Raw genomic sequence first — 21,231 nt, 5'->3', positions numbered from 1 at the left:
TGGAACCTACGCAAAATCAGTGAGAACTATTAATTCTTAGAGATGTAATGTAGATGTCAAACCACATCCTTCACCTGAAACATACATCATGCTAGCTAGTTGTACCATCAGTAGGGCTCAAGTGCTTTACCCCTAGCCTACCAGATATCTGGTACAGAAAACAAATTAATCCAAAGAGGCAATCAAAAAATGTTGTTACTCTGACCACCAGGAATTGGCCTGAATCTTTTATTTAAAAATATTTATTTATTAATGCATTTATTTGAAAGGGAAGGAGAGAAAGTGGGAGGAGACAGATCTTCCATTCACTGGTTGGGTCCCCAAATGGCAGCAACAACCACAGATGGGCCAGGTGGAAGCCAGGAGCCAGAGCTGTCTGTCTCCCAAGTATCTGGGTGTCTGCTGCTGCTCTGCCATGGGCATTAGTGGCAGCTGGATCAGAAGCAGTGCATCTGAGGCTTGGACTGGGTCTCTGACGTGGGGTGCCGTGCCACCAGTGGGCACCTTCACCCACTGGACTACATGAGCCCCAAAGCATAGCTCTTCTGCAATTCGGAAGTTGGCAGAACCAGACAGACAACTGTGGACGCTAAAGTGGTTACCAGATTCCTTCAACACTAAATGTGATCATGGTGAAATGTCACCAGAAAGAGCCCAAACTACAAGTGTCAGGAAAATGCCCCAAATTAGTAATGCTGATAGCTTCAGTAATTAATTTCATGTGAATGGTAAACTGTACAGCTGAATCTACAAGTATTCCTATAAGTGTCATCACATTTATGAAGGAAAATCCAAGAATTTGTCTGGCAACATTTTTTTATCAATATGTAAGTTAAATTAAATATTTTCAATTAAATAAAAAACAACGATACCACATGCATCCACCAGAATGGCTAACGCAAAAATGAAAACTCCAAACACTGGTGCAGATGTAGAAGACCAGGACTTGTACTGTGGGTAGGAGTGGCTCAAACACCCCAGACATCAGTGAGTGGCCTCTGGTGAGGGTGAAGAAATCCCAGCCCACGGCCCAGCATGCCCACTCCCACGGACACAGGCAAGAGCAATCAGCACTGAACGCGCGCTTACAGCAGCACTATTTGCATGAGATCAAAATGCAAATCGCCCGGGTGTACTACGAAAGTGTTCCTAAAATGGAATGCTATGCACCGATCACAAGGAGCATCCCACAGCTGCATGCAGTGCGGACGGTTCTCACAGACAGGACACTGAACTGGGGTGGCCCTGCAGCACACGTGCTGCAGGTGTTCCTTACACCAGCTGCCAAACTGGCCAAACCAACTTCCTGTGTGTCTGGAGGTAAGAGTGATGACGGCCCTCATGACAGGGAGGTGGCCTGGGACCAGATCCTGCACTGTTTCGGGGGAGTGCTGGGTACCCAGGTGTGTGGAGTCTGCGGAAATATATTAAGCTGCAAGCTTACAGGCACTTTCCTGCATGTACGTAACACTTCCGTGAAATGCCTAAAAACAAAAAATAATAATAATAAAAAGCCAATTTTCTAGCCAAAGTATATTTCTTCAGTTTTTTTTCAATAAAGGTTTCATTAAATTCAGTAAGTTTTAACTCTGTAGCTAAACTTGTAATTAAAAGAAGATTAAAAAAAGAATCCCATAGTAGCAAAATTTATAGTAACACTGGGTAAACCACCAGACACACAGAAAATTACTAGAAAACTATAAATAATAATATATATACACCAATGTTTCAACTCTTAGGATACCATAAATTGTAAAAAGCACCATTATTTCATGAGTCAATTCAAAAGGAAAAACACAATCAATGACATGCCACTTATTGTAAAGTTAAATTCCACTTCAGACGCTGAATAGTTTTAAAAGGGGCGTGTCTTAGACTGGGTGAGAAAATGTGACATCACAGACAGAAGCTACTGTGGGCATGCGGAAGGAAGGGGTCCACAGGGCATCTGTGCTCCAGGGAGCACTCACGTCCTCAGCAGGAGAAACGGTGGTCCTGCAAGGTGAAGCAAGAAGGTAAAGGCTGCAGGATGAGCTACTCCAGGTCAGGGAGCTTTAAAGCAGAACCCAGAGGCGGCACAGTTCCTGACTGTGCGTGGAGGCAGACAGGAGACAGCTGAACCAGAGTGCAGAACACAGCAGATACCTGGAGATGGATTTAGACAGCAAGACCAGGCCAGATCCCCGAGGGGCTGGAATTCCCACAAACACAACTTGGACACCATTCAGTTGGCAGTAAGGGTCGGTTTTCAGGATGTGGACAAGGTGTGATGAGAGTGATATCTGAGGAAGCTTATCTTACGGGACTGGGTGGGGAAGACGAGAAGCAGAGAAAGAAGAAAGTATTCAGGAACAGAGGTGTGACGTGACGAGGGCTTGGGCTCTGACATTAGAAGTATGCGCCACAAAATTTTCCACACTGTATCTTGATGATACATTGCCCATGTAAAACTAAGTCTGATGTAGTAAACACAACTTCAAAAAAGAAACATGCTTCTCTTTTTTATTTAACCTGAGACTACAAATGTGAACATTTTATCTACAAATAAATTTTGTGCAAATAAGAGATGAATGTAGGGCCGGCGCCGCGGCTCACTAGGCTAATCCTCCGCCTAGCGGCGCCAGCACACCGGGTTCTAGTCCCGGTCGGGGCGCCGGATTCTGTCCCGGTTGCCCCTCTTCCAGGCCAGCTCTCTGCTGTGGCCAGGGAGTGCAGTGGAGGATGGCCCAAGTGCTTGGGCCCTGCACCCCATGGGAGACCAGGAAAAGCACCTGGCTCCTGGCTCCTGCCATCGGATCAGCGCGGTGCGCCAGCCGCGGCGGCCATTGGAGGGTGAACCAACGGCAAAGGAAGACCTTTCTCTCTGTCTCTCTCTCTCACTATCCACTCTGCCTGTCAAAAAATAAAAATAAAATAAAAATTTAAAAAAAAAAAAAAGAGAGAGATGAATGTAAAAGACTTCTAATAAAAAAATAAATAGACCCAACTTTTCAAAGGAGAGTAATCCTAACTTTATCTTCAAATTCCTGAAGACAAAGTTTCTAAATACCCTCCTAAGGAACCTCTTGGGCATTTGTCTATTTCACCCTATGTTTTAGGTGCTTACTTCATTTAGATGATGCATGGCTGTGTGCACAGGACATAGATCACAGATCATGTCCATAATTAGGTTTCTCTCCCCCTCTTCCCCCCCTCCTACCCTCTCTCCATTTCTCCTCCAGTTCCAGTTTTCTTCCAGAAGAACATGCAGAGCTCAGCACCTCAAACACTTACAAACTTCAGGCTGACATCAAGGCCTAGAATGTCTAGTCGAGTGCAATGCTCCGTAAAATGAGGACAACAGCCGTGTGGTTCTCATCATGGAGCTACAGTGAAGACAGTCTGCCTTCAGACAGAATCTCACACTTATAAACATTCGGGACTTTTAAAATTCATAAAGGCAGATTTTTTTTTTAATTTGACAGACAGAGTTAGTGAGAGAGACAGAGACACAGAGAAAGGTCTCCCTTCCGTTGGTTCACCCCCCAAATGGCAGCGTCGGCCGGAGCTATGCCGATCCGAAGCCAGGAGCCAGGTGCTTCCTCCTGGTCTCCCATGCGGGTGCAGGGCCCAAGCACTTGGGCCATCCTCCACTGCCCTCCCGGGCCACAGCAGAGAGCTGGCCTGGAACAGGGGCAACCGGGGCTAGATCCCAGTGACCACATGGGATGCCGGCACCGCAGTCAGAGGATTAACCAAGTGAGCCACGGCGCCGGCCAAAGGTAGATTTTAATTAGTGTATCCTTTCAGAATGATCACAAAGCTGTGGAAGGACTACTTTTAAATTAAACTTGTATCACATGCATGCCATGGATTCATCACCTTAAGTCAACATACTGTGAAAAGCATAGTATTAGAGACACAGCAGCAGCAGATTCAAATGGAATCAAGTTTTCCTTAGTAGTTTTATAGATTGTAGGGTAGGAGATGGGCTGTTGTCCTTCATGTACTCAGAGTAGAGAAAATTAAAGGGGTTAGAGTATTTGCCATGGGTGGGACACAGAGATTAGACTTACCTACTCATCCAAAAGCTTCTGATCCAGCTAGTTACAGACACGCACTTGTGGCTATAAATCTTAGTTACAAAATAAGAGGCAATAAGCTCAAACCTTAAGAGATCCAATTTAGAGGACTGAATGTAGGAACGTGGTCTTTTACTATGCGACATGCAATGCAATTACGTTAGTGGTTAAGAAAAAAGAAAGGCTTCAGAAGACTGCTCACAACTTAAAATTTAAAAAGCAGTTTTGAATGTGCCCAATAATTAACAAAGACATACTTTGTACCTGTGCAACGTGACACTTTCAGAAAAGGAGGCAATCAGACTATCCAGCTCTCCGCTTCAATTACGCCCATAAATCCAGAGACACAGCTGCAGATGTTGCTTCATGGTTTTCAAAAACTACAGAACCACAGTCTTTGTGTCTGTATGTCTCATATAAGCAAACGGTACTTGCTCTTCCTTCTATGAGTTTGTTGAGATATTATCTACCATCTTCTATAAATTATCTTCATATTTATGGAGTAACTTAGTAATATATCTTCACTCTTAAAATTAATAATCTTTTTTTTTTTTTTTTGACAGGCAGAGTGGACAGTGAGAGAGAGAGACAGAGAGAAAGGTCTTCCTTTTGCCGTTGGTTCACCCTCCAATGGCCGCCGCGGCCGGCACGCTGCGGCCGGCGCACCACACTGATCCGAAGGCAGGAGCCAGGTGCTTCTCCTGGTCTCCCATGCCGGTACAGGGCCCAAGGACTTGGGCCATCCTCCACTGCCCTCCCGGGCCACAGCAGAGAGCTGGACTGGAAGAGGAGCAACCAGGACTAAAACCCGGCACCCAAATGGGTGGAGGATTAGCCAAGTGAGCCACGGCTCCAGCCCCTGATATTCCTTCTTAATCATTAATGTTTAACTTTGTAACATTTTGCTCACAAATCTTTACCTATAACTAGCCCATTTTGCCACCTTATACATAATGATTTGTATTTCTCACTCCGAAGACAGCAATGCTCACCCCTTTAAAACAAGTGTGCTTCTTCAAGTCAGTGTTCTGCAGAAAGACCCACCCACTGCTGTGACTCCGGTACCACACCCTTCCCCTTCTCTATCTGTCTCCAGGGTCCTGCATAAAGCATTCTCACCAAAGTGGCATCTGCTTCCCAGTCCAGATAACAACTTCTGATTGATTGGCTTAGTGACCTACTGGAGACACTTTCAAATCAAATTGGTTCCATGAGGGAGTATCATTCTAGAACTTTCTCACAAATAACAAACTGCTGGACAAAACACAGAAGACTGTTTTAGCCATGATTCAACAGACAGCACAGGACTGTTATCCTGCAGGGATGACAAAGAAGTGAGATGAGCCCAGGCTGCTCTGGAGGCAGCTCTGAGACTGGAAGTGCTGGAGGAAACAGATGAGCTGAGGGAGGCTGAAGTAGCCCCAATTTCAGGACAGAATTAGAGACGAGAAGGACAAAAACCTCTCCATAGCTGTACAGGAGGCCTCCAGATGACAATCTGCACATGCACGCTAAATCCCACAAGGGCAAAAAAGAACTGCTTCCCACAAAGCAGGAATTACCTGAGCTAAGAAATAAATTCATAGAGATCACCCAAAGCGAGAAACTACATGAGCTCTTTTCAGTCAGGGGAGAGACCTTGTGGTCTCTACTTGGTGTAATCAGTAGAGACCACAGAAGGTCACACCAACTCAGAAACTCAGAGAGAGGGATCTTCCCACATGCTGGCTGGGCTAGGCTGAAACCAGGAGCTTCCTCCAGGTCTCCCCCATGGGTGCAGGGGCCCAAGGACTTGGACCATCTTCCACTGCTTTCCCAGGAGAAGCAACAGGGAACTGGATTGAAGCGGAACAGCCAGAACTTGAACTGGCGCCCACATGGGATGCTAGCATTGCAGGCAGCAGCATAATCCGCTATAACACAATGCTGGCCCCACAAATGATGTTATAAATATCTAAATGGCCCTTGGTAGAAAAAAAGTTCCCCGCCTAATATAAAATCTACACATCTTTAAATGGGAAAAAAATCTAAAACTTGTCAATAAATGTAACATTAGTAATGTCTTCTCTACCACCCAAAATCACTAAAGAAGCATGATTTATAACTAGACAATTGAAACAATTCCCCAAATGACAGAAATTCTATAAATAGGAACTAACATCAATGTTCAGCATCATTGATTATGAGGAGAGTGTAAATGCAAACCACAAGTACTTCTATCAGAATGCATGAAATTACACTGGCACACTAAGTGTCAGCAAGATTGTAAATCAACTGAAACTCATGCATTGCTGGTAGGAATGTGAAATGGTATAGCCACTTTGGAAAACAGCCTAATAGTTTTTTATCAACTGTAAATACATACATACATATATATGTATGTATATATATTTGTAGATGATCCAGCAGTTTTATTACCCATTATCTACCTGAGAGAATTATAAACGTATGTTCACACAAATAATCAAGCAGCAACATTCACAGAATCTTTGTCTGAAGCAAACAAACACGAAAACAACCAAATTTCAAGTAGGGAAATGAATCAACAACTTGAGGTATATCCATGAAATTGAATGCACTACATGAAAAGGAATCAACTAATGATACACATAACATGAAAACCTCAGAAACAGTCAGCTTGGTGGAAAACGCTAAACCAAAAGTTTCCACTTACATGAAATTTTAGAAAAGACTAAACCAGGGGCCGGGACCGTGGCATAGTTAAGCTAAGCCTCTGCCTCTGGCACTGGCATCCCATGTGGGTGCCGGTTTGAATCCCAGTTGCCCCTCTTTGGATCCAGCTCTCTGCTAATGGCCTGGGAAAGCAGTAGAAGATGGCATAAGTGCTTGGGCCCCTGCATCCTCGTGGGAGACCAGGAAGAAGCTCCTGGCTCCTGGTTTCAAGTGGGCCCAGCTCTGGCCATTGCAGCCATTTGGTGGAGTGAACCAGAACATGGAAGACCTCTCTGTCTGTAACTCTGCGTCTCAAAAAAATAAATGGATGGATGGATGGGTGGGTGGGTGGAAGGAAGGAAGGAAGGAAGGCGAAAAGACTAAACTGGTCAAGACATGGAAAATAAATCAGTGGCTGACCGACTCCAAAGAGATCAGGCAAAACCGACTGGAATGGCACACAAGAGAAATGTTATGGTTGGGCCGGTGCCGCAGCTCACTAGGCTAATCCTCCACCCGCGGTGCTGGCACACCGGGTTCTAGTCCCGGTCGGGGTGCCGGATTCTGTCCCGGTTGCCCCTCTTCCAGGCCAGCTCTCTGCTGTGGCCCGGGAGTGCAGTGGAGGATGGCCCAAGTGCTTGGGCCCTGCACCCCATGGGAGACCAGGAGAAGCACCTGGCTCCTGCCATCGGATCAGCGCGGTGCGCTGGCCGCAGTGCACCAGCCATTGGAGAGTGAACCAACGGCAAAGGAAGACCTTTCTCTATGTCTCTCTCTCACTGTCCACTCTGCCTGTCAAAAAAAAAAAAAAAAAAAAAGAAAAAAAAGAAAGAAAGAAAGAAAGAAAGAAAGAAAGAAAGAAAGAAAGAAAGAAAGAAAGAAAGAAAGAAAGAAAGAAAGAAAGAAACGAGAAATGTTATGGTTGATGGAAATATTTATACCATGATTGTGGTGGTGGTTTCAGAGGTGTATGAGTTCATCAAAATTTGTCAAAATGTACACTTAATATGGATGATTTCAGTCCGTGCAAACTCTACCTCAATACTGGTTAAGAAGAATTTCAACAAAAATACAGAGGCAAATATAAGCATGCGTTCTTTGTGTACATTTGGGATAAAGTGAAAGAACTACACACAAACACATACGTATATAAAGATAGCATAACTCACTGTTTCATTATTCACTGGGCACTGTAGTGAGGTAAAGCACTGAGAGAGTTTCAGACAAAATCCCTGCCCCTGCCCTCAGGAGCTCAAAGTGCGGCACAACAGAGACCAGAGACAGACCCAGTGAAGAAGGAAGACTCATCCGGAGCAGCAGTGCCTTCCAGGCAGCTATGGGGCTGTGCTAATGCTCTCCACACCAGCTACAGATGAAACACACATCGTCAGCCCTAGATTTGTTCCTTCTGATAATCTTGAAGAGTGGACTGCACTATAAATAAGTATTTCTTACAGCAGATTAAAGAGATAGCATAGGCAGCACAGAAAAGAAATAAAATGTCCCTAAAATGCACTTCACTGGAGACAGAGACAGAGAGCCAGCTCTTCCAACTGCTGCTTCACTCCCCAAATGCTTGCAACAGCCATGAGTGAACTAGGCCACCGCAGCAGCCAAGAACTCTACACAGGCCTCCCACACAGCTGGCAGGGACTCCACGCACTCGGGCTATCATCTGCCTCCAGGTGCATTAGCAGGGAGCCAGATCAGAAGTGGAGACAGGACTCAATCCCAGGCACCCCAATATGGGATGCGGGTACCCCGAGCTGAGGCTTAACCTGATGTACCATATGCCTACCCCTAAATGGTTGTTTTCTATCATTCATCAGATTCTAATATCTGAAAGTGGGAAAATGGGAACTTCCAGACTTGTGGCCTGACATAGGAGAATTCCAATGACTTCCATTTTTCAGACCATTAACCACATCAACGCTCCTCAGGCCTTCTGCTGCAGCTGTTCAGACTACTGTCCAATCAAATCTGACACAGCAGCGAATGCAGCAAACAGGTAAAAGCAGAGCCGTTCCAGGGGTCACTGAAGTGGAACCCACGCTGAGGGCCCCCAGGCCTACCCCAAACAAGCCCCACAAAGCTTTCAACCCACTTACTACAATGGTACTGACCAAAGAAAATACCCTGGTTTTCCTACTATTCTGTAGGTAGGGAATGAGCTGTGAATGCCCACTTAGAGTCCCACTAACATTGCTCCATCCCACACTGGCATGTCTAAGTGGATGTCAGGGGCACGACTGTGACCACTGCTGCCAGCCAGGCAGGTTTATGTGCCCTTTAAAGCAACACTGACACACCAACCTTTCACAACTAAAATAAACATAAGCTTCCCAAGAGAAGTCCTAGACTCTGGCAAACCTTCAACTACACAGTGAGTGGTTTTCCATTATGGTGTTCAGCTTTTCTACATCCTAAAGGCCAGAAATTCCTAAAAGAACAAGTTCTCTTATGAAATTCTGAATCTCAACTTCCAGGCCCCACGTAAAAGAGGAAGTATAAAGACTGAGTAAAATCAGAAAATATTCAAAGATTTATCCAAATATTTTTGAAGCTGCAAAAATGTTCAGAACACATTTTGGGCAAGGGTACAAATTGGCTTTTATTGTATAAAAAGTGGTTATTTCTATTGAGTTTACTTTGGAAACCTCACCTGAAAGTGAACATTATTATGCATAATATTACAGACTGAATTCATGAATAACGTTACTCATAAATTCACTCTCATTCTACGCTTCTAACAAAAAGGAAGGATGCTGTAAAAAACAAATCAAAGTTCGAGGGACCCAAGTCAGAAAACCTATTTTTTTTTTTTTTTTGACAGGCAGAGTGGACAGTGAAAGAGAGAGACAGAGAGAAAGGTCTTCCTTTTTCCATTGGTTCACCCCCCCAGTGGCCGATGCGGCCAGCACGCTGTGGCTGGTGCACCGCGCTGATCCGAAGCCAGGAGCCAGGTGCTTCTCCTGGTCTCCCATGGGGTGCAGGGCCCAAGCACTTGGGCCATCCTCCACTGCCCTCCCGGGCCACAGCAGAGAGCTGGCCTAGAAGAGGAGCAACTGGGACAGAATCCGGCGCCCCGACTGGGACTAGAACCTGGGGTGCTGGTGCCGCAGGTGGAGGATTAGCCTATTGAGCTGCGGCGCTGGCCAGAAAACCTACTCTTATAACGTTTCTCCTACTACAAAATACTTGAAATTCAAGAGAAGTTATTTGATTCCTATAGAAAAATGGGAATTAAATGTATTAACAAATCACATTGATCCTTTTGTCTGATCTTTCCTGTTCATGACTTTCTCACATAGCTCCCCAGTGCAGGGCAGCATGATGTCACGCTCAGGAGTGAAGCGCTGTGTTCTGCTCAACTCTTTGGCCATGACTTTCTCCATTCCCACAGGCCATGCAAACATGGACGCCATCCCAACAAAACCTTCCTTTGTTGTATAAAGTCAATGTAGCCAATACCTAATAGCTTGTGATAGTTCTGTATATTTAAATTCCTAAAACTAGAGTTGATCACCCTGTTAGGAATATAGAAAACCCCCAGAGAGAAAACTAGACTGAGTGGCAGAAACGCTCTTTCCCACTGAATCTGTATGTATCCAGAGAAGACAAGGTCATCTCATTAGCCAGACAGGCAGGTTCAAAGGGAACAAGAAAGAGTCCAGAGGGACTTGAAGATTAAAGAAAGTTCCAGACCCTTAGCAGAAAGCAAGGAGGGAGCTCTGGACCCCGAGTCATGAGACCTGGATGGGAGTCATACTCTGATCTAGAATCAGGTCAGGTTAGAGGAGATATCACTGTATTTGGACACAAAGCTTCATTGTGTACAAGGAAACTATCAGTTCTTGCTCAATCTGCCACAGGTATGGTAACTCACAAACAGTCGCAGACCTGGAATTTTGTTCAAGATCCTCCTAGTCAAAGCTCTACTTCTTTCATGCTTCCTTTCTCCAGGCACATTCAACACCTATCTTCTAGCCTACAGTGAGTGTGGCATGCTGGTAGGCAGCAGGAATATAAAATAAAGACAGGAGCAGCTCCTGTTATTGCGGAGTCCATAGCCTGGAATAGCAGATGCGTTGTTGTCATACAACATGAGGATGTGAAGAGAGGAGGACATGCGTCAGGCAACCAACCAAAAGTTGGGGCATCAGGAATCGCCACAGAGGAAGAAGTCACTTCTAACCCGAGACTGCAGCATGAGTGAGAATCCCTAACGCAGCCGAGGGCTTGGTGGCTGGCTGCTGTGGCAGAGGCCAGGTCTCCAGGAGAAGAGCCTATGCCCTTTCAGAGGAGAAAACGCGATGCACCCAGGAGGTAAAAGAAGCACCTTGTAACTGGAGCCCCCAGGGCTCATCGCTACAGGAAACCTGGCTGCCCTCGGGCTGGAAGGACCTGCAGTTTTCCGTCCAGTCTAAGCTTTGACTAACCCTTCTGGACACCGTTCTTCGCTGTGTCTGCTCAAGTCCCATGCCTCTGTCAGCCTTTCTTGCAGCCAGTCTCCACTGAAAATTCAAGGTACCAAAAAGCTTGTGGAAAATGGAATTGAAGGATAAGTTTATTTTATGGCAAAAGTCTTCTCAGTGAATAAGAAACGAAGCTACAAAAACATGAGAATGGTGAAGAGCAGTCAAAAGGCCACACGGACGCAGACGCCGGCTGGCAGTGGGCGAGGAAAGGATGGCTGACTGGGGAAGCCATCAAGAAAAGAGAATGGAAAGCATTGCACCAGCTACTCAACGTGGACAGTGAAAGGAGAGATGGCATCAGAGACGGCTCAGGCCACTGACGCCGGATGGCTGCAAGGACATTTGCGAGGGCCATTATGGACAACGTACACTTTATGAAAGACTGGTCCCGTGCGCGAAGCCTTTGGGCAATAGAGGATTTTTTAAAAATAAATTTTAAAAATGTTTAGAATCTAAGCAAATGGAAACACCAAGTACACATGGCTTTACTTAAACATATTAGTGACCAGTAAAGCACTCTCGGCTGCCTGGGAGTGAAAGGTGATGAGATGACTTAGCACCAGCATCCCAAGTACACGCTCACAGGGACAACATGTCAGTCCTGGCTCCGCAACAGAACAAGAACAGGTGCCTCTGGAAGCAAGCAAGGCATGCATTTCTTTCCCAGTGTGTCAGTGGGTGTGGAGACAGCCATGCTAAAGAATGAGCTCCAGGGGGCCGGTGCTGTGGCCTGGCAGGTAAAGCTGCCACCTGCAGTGCCAGCATCCCATATGGGCACGGGTTCGAGTCCCAGCTGCTCCACTTCCAATCCAGCTCTCTGCTATGGCCTGGGAATGCAGCAGAGGATGGCCCATGTCCCTGGGCCCCTGTACCTGTGTGGGAAACCTGGAAGAAACTCCTGGCTTCTGGCTTCAGATAAGCCCAGCTCTGGCCATTGCAGCCATCTGGGGAGTGAACCAGAGGAAGTAAGATATCTATCTCTATGCTGCCTCCCTCCCTCCCTCTCTCTCTCTCTCTTCCTCTTCCTCTAACTCTGCCTTTCAAATAAATAAATCTTTAAAAAAAAAATAAAGAGCGAGCGACTCCGGGCTCTCCATCTCACTTCTGACGTTTAATTAATTCAAGTCCAAAAGGGGCAAATGGAAATATTTACACATTGTTTTTGCACATGTCCTGCAGCCTTCTAGAATAATGTTACAGTTATCTAACACATTTTCCATTTAAAATTAGAGAGGAAACACCCGTTTCTACTTATTTGCAAGGTCGGAGGTTAGGTTATCTTTTGAATAATGTCTGGGGTGAAGCGTGGAATAGGAGAAACAAAGCGGCAGACACCTCGTTCAAGGGGCAGTCGTGCACAACCCTGAGCCTGGGGCTCGTCCTGAAGCTCCCCTGGAGGAAGCTCCTGGCCTGGGTTCTGGTCCTCAGCGGCCACTGGTTCACATTCCAGCAAAGCTGATGGCTTTTCTCACACTGGGGACAATGAGTGTAAAACCAGCAGGGGAAATCCATCCTGTGATCTCCAGGCTAAGAGGATTCTGTTGCCAGGTTGCTGGATTTTCCCCGGATTGTCACTTCATTTTCCTGGGTTTCAATCACTTCCTCTGAAATACTAGTGAGTTTAACTTTCCTTCCTTTTGGAAATGCCTCAGTGTGAAAAAGAGAGACATTTTCTTTACCTTAGAATCTTCTTTCCCATGACAGCTGAGAGAGGACCACCCATTGTCTGCCCCCAACCTCCCAGGCCTGTCCACTGCCCAGCTCCATGATACTCCTCCAGCCAGGTCAGCCGCGCTCCCGCACGCAGGGACCAGGGACACCGCCCACTGCCCCTTCTCCCGGGTCAGCCATGACCCCGCACACAGGGACCAGGGACGCCACCCACTGCCCCTTCTCCCAGGTCAGCCGTGACCCCACACACAGGGACCAGGGATACCACCCACTGCCCCTCCTCCCAGTTCAGCTGCATCCCTGCACACAGGGACCAGGGAGGCTGCCCACTGCCCCTCCTCCCAGTTCAGCTGCATCCCTGCACACAGGGACCAGGGAGGCTGCCCACTGCCCCTTCTCCCAGGTCAGCCGTGTCCCCACACACAGGGACCAGGGAGGCTGCCCAGTACCCCTCTCCCAGGTCAGCCATGACCCCGCACACAGGGACCAGGGACACCGCCCACTGCCCCTCCTCCCAGGTCAGCTGCGTCCCCGCAAACAGGGCACCAGGGACACCGCCCACTGCCCCTTCTCCCAGGTCAGCCGTGACCCCGCACACAGGGCACCAGGGACGCCGCCCACTACCCCTTCCCCCAGGTCAGCCGTGACCCCGCATACAGGGCACCAGGGAGGCTGCCCACTGCCCCTCCTCCCAGGTCAGCCGTGACCCCGCACACAGGGCACCAGGGAGGCTGCCCAGTGCCCCTTCTCCCAGGTCAGCCGTGACCCCGCACACAGGGCACCAGGGACGCCGCCCACTACCCCTTCCCCCAGGTCAGCCGTGACCCCGCATACAGGGCACCAGGGAGGCTGCCCACTGCCCCTCCTCCCAGGTCAGCCGTGACCCCGCACACAGGGACCAGGGACACCACCCACTGCCCCTTCTCCCAGGTCAGCCATGACCCCGCACACAGGGCACCAGGGACACCGCCCACTGCCCCTCCTCCCAGGTCAGCCGTGACCCCGCACACAGGGACCAGGGACACCACCCACTGCCCCTTCTCCCAGGTCAGCTGCATCCCTGCACACAGGGACCAGGGAGGCCGCCCAGTGTCCCTCCTCCCAGGTCAGCTGTGACCCCACACACAGGGACCAGGGAGGCCGCCCACTGCCCCTTCTCCCAGGTCAGCTGTGACCCCACACACAGGGACCAGGGACACCGCCCACTGCCCCTTCTCCCAGGTCAGCTGTGACCCCGCACACAGGGCACCAGGGACACCGCCCACTGCCCCTCCTCCCAGGTCAGCCGTGACCCCGCACACAGGGCACCAGGGAGGCTGCCCAGTGCCCCTTCTCCCAGGTCAGCCGTGACCCCGCACACAGGGCACCAGGGACGCCGCCCACTACCCCTTCCCCCAGGTCAGCCGTGACCCCGCATACAGGGCACCAGGGAGGCTGCCCACTGCCCCTCCTCCCAGGTCAGCCGTGACCCCGCACACAGGGACCAGGGACACCACCCACTGCCCCTTCTCCCAGGTCAGCCATGACCCCGCACACAGGGCACCAGGGACACCGCCCACTGCCCCTCCTCCCAGGTCAGCCGTGACCCCGCACACAGGGACCAGGGACACCACCCACTGCCCCTTCTCCCAGGTCAGCTGCATCCCTGCACACAGGGACCAGGGAGGCCGCCCAGTGTCCCTCCTCCCAGGTCAGCTGTGACCCCACACACAGGGACCAGGGAGGCCGCCCACTGCCCCTTCTCCCAGGTCAGCTGTGACCCCACACACAGGGACCAGGGACACCGCCCACTGCCCCTTCTCCCAGGTCAGCTGTGACCCCGCACACAGGGCACCAGGGACACCGCCCACTGCCCCTCCTCCCAGGTCAGCCGTGACCCCGCACACAGGGCACCAGGGAGGCCACCCACTGCCCCTCCTCCCAGGTCAGCTGCATCCCTGCACACAGGGCACCAGGGAGGCTGCCCACTGCCCCTCCTCCCAGGTCAGCCGCATCCCCGCACACAGGGACCAGGGAGGCCACCCACTGCCCCTTCTCTCAGTGGCTGCACGCACCAGCACGTGCCAGCCCCAGGCTCAGAGTTCCCCAAGCCGCCTGACACCAAGGTCACCGAGAGGATTACAGCAAGACACACATCAGTGCCAGGAACCTAGCAAGCACTCTGGGAGGGTTTTAGTAGCAGGATTTTTATTCTTCCCTAAACTTACAACTTCATTCTTCACCATTGAGTATTGCTAATTGTGATATGAAAATAAGAACAATGACAACTGCTGGGAAACTGTAAAAGTTTACAAAATCTGAGTCATTCTCCCTCGGCACTCACTCATAATGGGATGACCAAGGATGACCAAGGCACCTTCCCTCTTGGAGCCCGCTGCAGGATCAGGACACCCCAGGGCACAGCGGATGCAGCACCAGCACCCCGACACAGGGCCTCCAGCCCGGGACTCTCCCTGACCGAGCTGTCCCTGAGTTTTCTTGTGCTCTCAAAGCAGTCTTGGGCTCAGGAGAAGGAGCAGGGTCTCTGAGCACTCAGAGACTGGTTTCACAAAGTTGCACAACCAGCCAGCAGCTGAGACCATTCAAATGCAGGTCTCCCTGACACTAAGGCAGCAGGAATTTACATTATGACACGCTACTACCTCTGGCCATCTCATCAAACACAGACCCTACACGGATATGCTTTGCCTTAAGAAAAATTCTAAAAACGGCTCCTGGAATATTCTGAGTAGCAGGCATCACTAGATAGAGAGAGTAGCCATTGATATTCATGGATAAGCTGTAAGTCCAACACCCAACGAGGTAGAAACCATCACTGTCCCCAGTTTACAGAAAAGGAAATGAGCCCTGCAGTCTTTTCTACCACCCCACACTGTGTGTGCTAAGTATTTTCTTCACCCTCAGATCCGTCCTCTACCCTTCTCCATCCAGCGCTGCACCCTGGGACGCAGCCCTCCTGCCTCCAGGGAGATCTGGGTAAACACAGGGCATCAGGAGTGGCAGCGGGATGGAGCTAATAGGATGTCAGTTTGCCGATCCAAGGCCACAGCTGCCGACGAGCCCTCCGCCTAGGTCTCATCTGGTGCCCATCTGAGCTCTCGCCTCCTCTCCACCAGACTGAGGGGAGCAGAGGAGGGCCCCCTGCTGCTGGACTCTTGGTGCTTCCGCTAGCCCTGCCCACGGCTTGGGAAGCTGCCATCCATTACTTTCCTTCGCCCCTCTGAGTGGACCATTTGTTTTCTGCTGGGATAATTACTGACATCCTGCCTCTGTCTTAGACATTTATGGAAACGGGACCAATCCACCAGGCTGGACTGTGCAGAAAAAGACCTGGGGGAGAGAGGGACTGTTAGAGGACACGTCGGGAAACGCTGGGAGGAAGGGTATGGAAACCCACACCTCAACAATGGGTCCTTTCGGGTTTGCCTGTTTGACACAAGGACACAGTCCTTGTGAGTAACCTGGAGACGGCAAATCTGGAATTCCTCTGACATAAAGAAGCATTAACTGGATCAACAGACAATCAGCCAGCTTACAAATCAATGAAGGCATACAACTGAAATGGCTTAGCTCTTTTTCTGTCTTCAAAGGTGAATTAAGTACATCCTAGAGATGTGTTTTAACTTGCGTTTCCAAACTCTAATACCATACGGTGATTTATAGACTACTGATGCCCAGCCAAATACTTTCCCTGCTCTGGCTTCCCTTTTATGTGAAAGAAAGATGAAAGATACCTAGACTGGGTACTTAATCACTGTTGAGAGAGAAAGAGGCAGAGAGAGAGAGAGAGAGAGAGAGAGAGAGAGAGAGAGAGAGAGGCAGAAAGAAAGAGGGAGGGAGAGAGAGGCAGAGAGAGAGAATGGGAGGAAGGGAGGATGAACAGCAAGTTAGCTCAAGAGGGAGCTGATACCAAACACACTCAATTAGGCTGAGAAGAGGACGGAATAGTTTAAGAGGGTAAAGCAGATCAAATATTCCTCTTGAATAAAGTGGAAACAGAACATGTGTGGCTGTCGGCAGTTCTTGTGTCTAGTTAAGGTGTAGACATCATTCGAGCATCTCTTTTCCCTAGAATTTGCAAGGATTATGTAGCAGCAGAAAAGAGAAATGACTAAATCACATCTCCAAAATTTTCCAAGTCCAGTTTTTTTTTTTTTAATTTTTTTTTATTTTATTTTTATTTTTGATAGGCAGAGTGGACAGTGAGAGAGACAGAGAGAGAAAGGTCTTCCTTTGCCGTTGGTTCACCCTCCAATGGCCGCCGCTGCAGCCGGCGCACCGCACTGATCCGATGGCAGGAGCCAGGATCCAGGTGCTTCTCCTGGTCTCCCATGGGGTGCAGGGCCCAAGCACCTGGGCCATCCTCCACTGCACTCCCTGGCCATAGCAGAGAGCTGGCCTGGAAGAGGGGCAACCGGGACAGAATCCGGCGCCCCGACCGGGACTAGAACCCGGTGTGCCGGCGCCGCAAGGTGGAGGATTAGCCTATTGAGCCGCGGCGCCGGCTCCAAGTCCAGTTTTAACGCTGTTCACAAATCTTCCACACTGGCAGCTTTCTTGAAGGAAGTCACTGACTTACACAGTCCCGGGATGCAACTCCAACACTTCTCCTGAGTGCAAGAAGAAAGGAAGCCACCCAGCTTGCTCTCGGATTATCCCACTCAGATTTATTTCCCAGCAACAACCGAGTGGCCGGGCGGATGCAGGCACTCTGGATACGGGATGCGGGCACCTTAACCTGCACCTCCACTGCCGGGCCATAGCCTGCCCTGCAGGACTGTTAGCTAAGGAACAACTGGATCACTTAATTGCAGACAAAAAGGTGGGGGCGGGCACTGTGGTGCCTCAAGCTGTACCACCGCCCGGAGGCCTCCATTCCGTTTCAGGGCGCCTGGTCCAAGTTCCCGCTAGATTCCGCTTCCTTGGAGGCAGCAGATGATGGTCCTTGACCTTGAGTCCCTGCCACCCGTGTGGAAGACCTGGATGGAACCCCTGCTTGCTAAGTCAGGAGGCTCCTGGCTGCTGCAAGCATTTGGGGAATGAACCAGGGGATGGAAGATGTCTCTCTCTCTCTCTCCCCCTCTCCCTCCCTCCCTCCCTCCCCCCCCCCCCCGTTATTCTGCCTTTCATATAAACAAATAAAATCTTTAAAAAAAAAAAAAGAAACAAAGGCATCTGTCAATAAAATTAACAGTACAGATAATGTGACCATGTCAATACTGCTGGTCTGTTCTTAGACATTTAAATGAAGGTCGAATAAACACAAAAATGAGCCAAAAATGTTATTATCACAACTGAGGCCAAGACAAGAAAACAGAAAGGATAAGAGAGGAATCATCCACTCTGACACATCTCAAAGACTTTAAGAAAACACCAAGATTTTCTTACAACCTAAGTTACAGATTTTAATATCATAAAAGTTTTTTGATAAGCATATAGTTAGTTAGCCACAGTTTTGACTTTTAATTTTTGGAGGCTTAACATCATTAGAATTTTTCTCCACAATTAATGTTCTCATTCTACTTCAGTAACCAGTCAAGTCTCATGTTACCAGCTGCTCAAAAGTTACTCATCAGAAACATAAATTGGTGTTACTAAACAAGAATTACCAAAAAAATTTTACCAACTATTTTTAAATAAATTTATGCTTAAATTACACAATTTGCCACAGTAATATAATACGATCCAGAAATTAGTATCAAACAAATCTGTGTTCCCACAGAGGTTCAATACTTTTCTTAACCTGTGGCCTACAATGAAACCTTCTGCTTAGAACTATTTTTGCCTGTAGGAAAACCCCAATGGCTGAGAGAGTGGTGCTCAGGTTATCTTGCAGGGGGATTATGGGCCATCTTCGTTTTCTTCTTAACATTCTTCTATACTTAGACACGTGAAATGTTACTCAACAGTGGCAATAAAACAACACACAGTCATAAAAGAAGAAGGTGCCATTGTTTCTGAAAGAGGAAAACTTAAAATTGTTTTTGAAATGAAGACTGTCACAGTGAGGCTGGCCTAACCAATCATGGAGCTGGTAAAAAAGTAGACGGACTTTATCAAACTGACCTCGTTCACCTGCTTCTTGTCCAGATGGAACACTTGACCGGAGCTGGTAGAGGCGATTTCTTCATAAACTCTGTATCCGATGTGGTTCCTGTCATCACAGTCTCCAGTGAGCACAAACACTACCTGCGATTGTAGCAAACAGAAACCGCTTAAAGGGTTTCCAGAAATCAGCACGTATTTACTGAGCATCGCTAGTGCTATCATATTACTTTGGTGAGTCAGACATGAATACATTAATATAAGCAAACATACATAATTCTTAACCACGTACATGGTTTAATGATGAGCTCTCACAGGACACAGCCATTCTTATTCCAGAAGTTTAGGCTAAAGCTACCAAGGTGCAGGGGAGACCGTGGCATTGCTAGCTTACACAACAGCCTCCTCGCAGCGCCCATTCTCTAGACCCACACACTATGCTACAGGATTCTGAGGTTCCTGCCACTAAAGAGGCACCACCTACTGTGTCATCTTTGAACCCAAGCCTGGCCACATGACCTGCTTTGGCCAACATGAAGTAAAAGGTATGCTCTGAGCCTAAACTCAAGAAGCCTTGTGCTTTTCCATCTGATCTGTTCCAACCATGGCCATAAGAAGGACGTGCCTAAATGACCTGCAATCTGAGAAAGAGGCTAAGCCAGGTTGCCATGGAGACCACCTTGGAGAAGCCAAACCCAAACCATTCCCCACATACCTGAGTAACCAAACCTGGCCTAGCTCATGTGGGCAATCGTAACCACGTGAGAACCACTGAGGGTGGACGCAGTTTATTATGCAGCTACACCTGATCCACTGGGGAACTCACTCAGGCTAGACTCCCTATAAGAAGTGACACCGGAAATCTATTTTGTGTCAGGACTGTGTTTTATAAGGGTAAGATGGTAACAAGCACCTTTTTTGTATTGAAGAACCAGGCATCCATGTGCTATGTATACTATCATATCTAAGTTTGTTTAAATGGCACATACATATTAGACCACACAGATGTGGACAGTAGTTGCAGCTATTGTCACTTGCCACACACGTATTAGAACATGCAGATGTGGACAGGTAATTAAACATCTGCCACAAATCTATCAGAACACACAGATGCAGACACAGTAGTGGCGGTCACTGTCATCTTTCACACACGTATGAGATCACACAGATAGGAACAGGAGGTTGTATGCATTGGCATCTGCCACACCACAAACAGAGGGAACAGGCACCCTCTCACAAGCTGTCTCCAGACGGGGAGGTGTGGGCTGGCTCCTCCTCACCTGGGACTGCTTCTGTTGGATGAGCTGCAGCACCTCATGGGTGAGTCGGTAATCCTTGGACCGTGCATCAGTGAAAACATAGATGAAAGATCCGGGGAGAGAAATTTCCAAGGCAATTTTGATAGCTCCAATACTCATTTCTGGACAATCACCACCACCCTGTTGATCAAAGAAAAAAAGTACATTATTTCATCAGCAAAGGGATGTATGGGTTAGGACAGGTTGTCCAGGAGATACGGAACTGAGTTAGGTCTATTTTCTGACAGCTGTAAAATGATATGAAACTGGAGGGGAAACAACTGTACTTACGGATAAATTACAACTTCACCCAAAATATGCAAAAATGGAACTGCTGCAGAGTTTGTAATTAGATGCTGACCCTGTCTCCCACGCTTCGACGACCATCTCACACATCCCCTTTTCTTAAGTCTTCTCACTCCTACATGACAACCCTGCTTCTGGGAGTGAGGAGGCAGGAGCAATCAGAGAGCATCCACAAGCTCTCACCACAGCACCTATCAGCCTGCCTGCGGTCGCAGCCCACACCTGCCGTGACGGGAAAGGGCTGTGTGCGCCACGGCTGAGGCTGACGACTCGCCGGGCGCTCGCCAAGGCCGGCCCCTCCCTCCACTGCACCTCACCCTGTCCTGGACCACTCCCGCGGGCCAACGCACCGGCGCTTCTCCCATGCTCCTTCAAGCTTCTGCGCTGCTGCTCCCTAGCAGAGGAGCCCCCATCACCACCTTATATCAGATATCCTGCCAGTGTTTCACGCTCATGCTACTGCATCTTCCCTACAAATCTACGACTTCTGTATTTCCCACTTCAACAGGATCGACACGGTTTCATAAACCATGTCAATCCCTCAGAAAAATCTTACCATTTTTATTTCCTTCATAATTATGAGGATTCGTACATGCAGTTGTGAGCATGCTATATTTACAGTTTTAAACATTATATTCTAGATTTGGGATTATACCCTGCTTGTTTCTAGGTCATCAATATTCTTCAAAATGGGGGTTT

General features: G+C 48.5%; 1 protein-coding gene across 2 annotated transcripts in view; it reads right to left on the bottom strand.

Moving 5' to 3' along the window:
- Window positions 1–21,231, bottom strand: part of HMCN1 (hemicentin 1) — a 469,239-nt gene that overhangs the window by 316,896 nt on the left and 131,112 nt on the right. For both annotated transcript variants that reach the window (XM_051820384.3, XM_070055057.2), the window contains exons 3-4: window positions 20,209–20,367; window positions 18,950–19,072 (exon numbers count right to left, since the gene is read on the bottom strand). In XM_051820384.3, coding sequence (XP_051676344.3) covers window positions 18,950–19,072; window positions 20,209–20,367 — 282 coding nt within the window. The remainder of the gene's footprint in view (window positions 1–18,949; window positions 19,073–20,208; window positions 20,368–21,231) is intronic.

This window comes from Oryctolagus cuniculus, chromosome 13 (genome assembly GCF_051225735.1).
Source record: "Oryctolagus cuniculus isolate XC-2025 breed Fujian yellow rabbit chromosome 13, ASM5122573v1, whole genome shotgun sequence".
In the NCBI taxonomy this organism is placed as follows: Eukaryota; Metazoa; Chordata; class Mammalia; order Lagomorpha; family Leporidae; genus Oryctolagus; species Oryctolagus cuniculus.
Note: the sequence above shows the minus strand (reverse complement) of the source record. Positions and strands in the feature narration are given on the sequence as shown.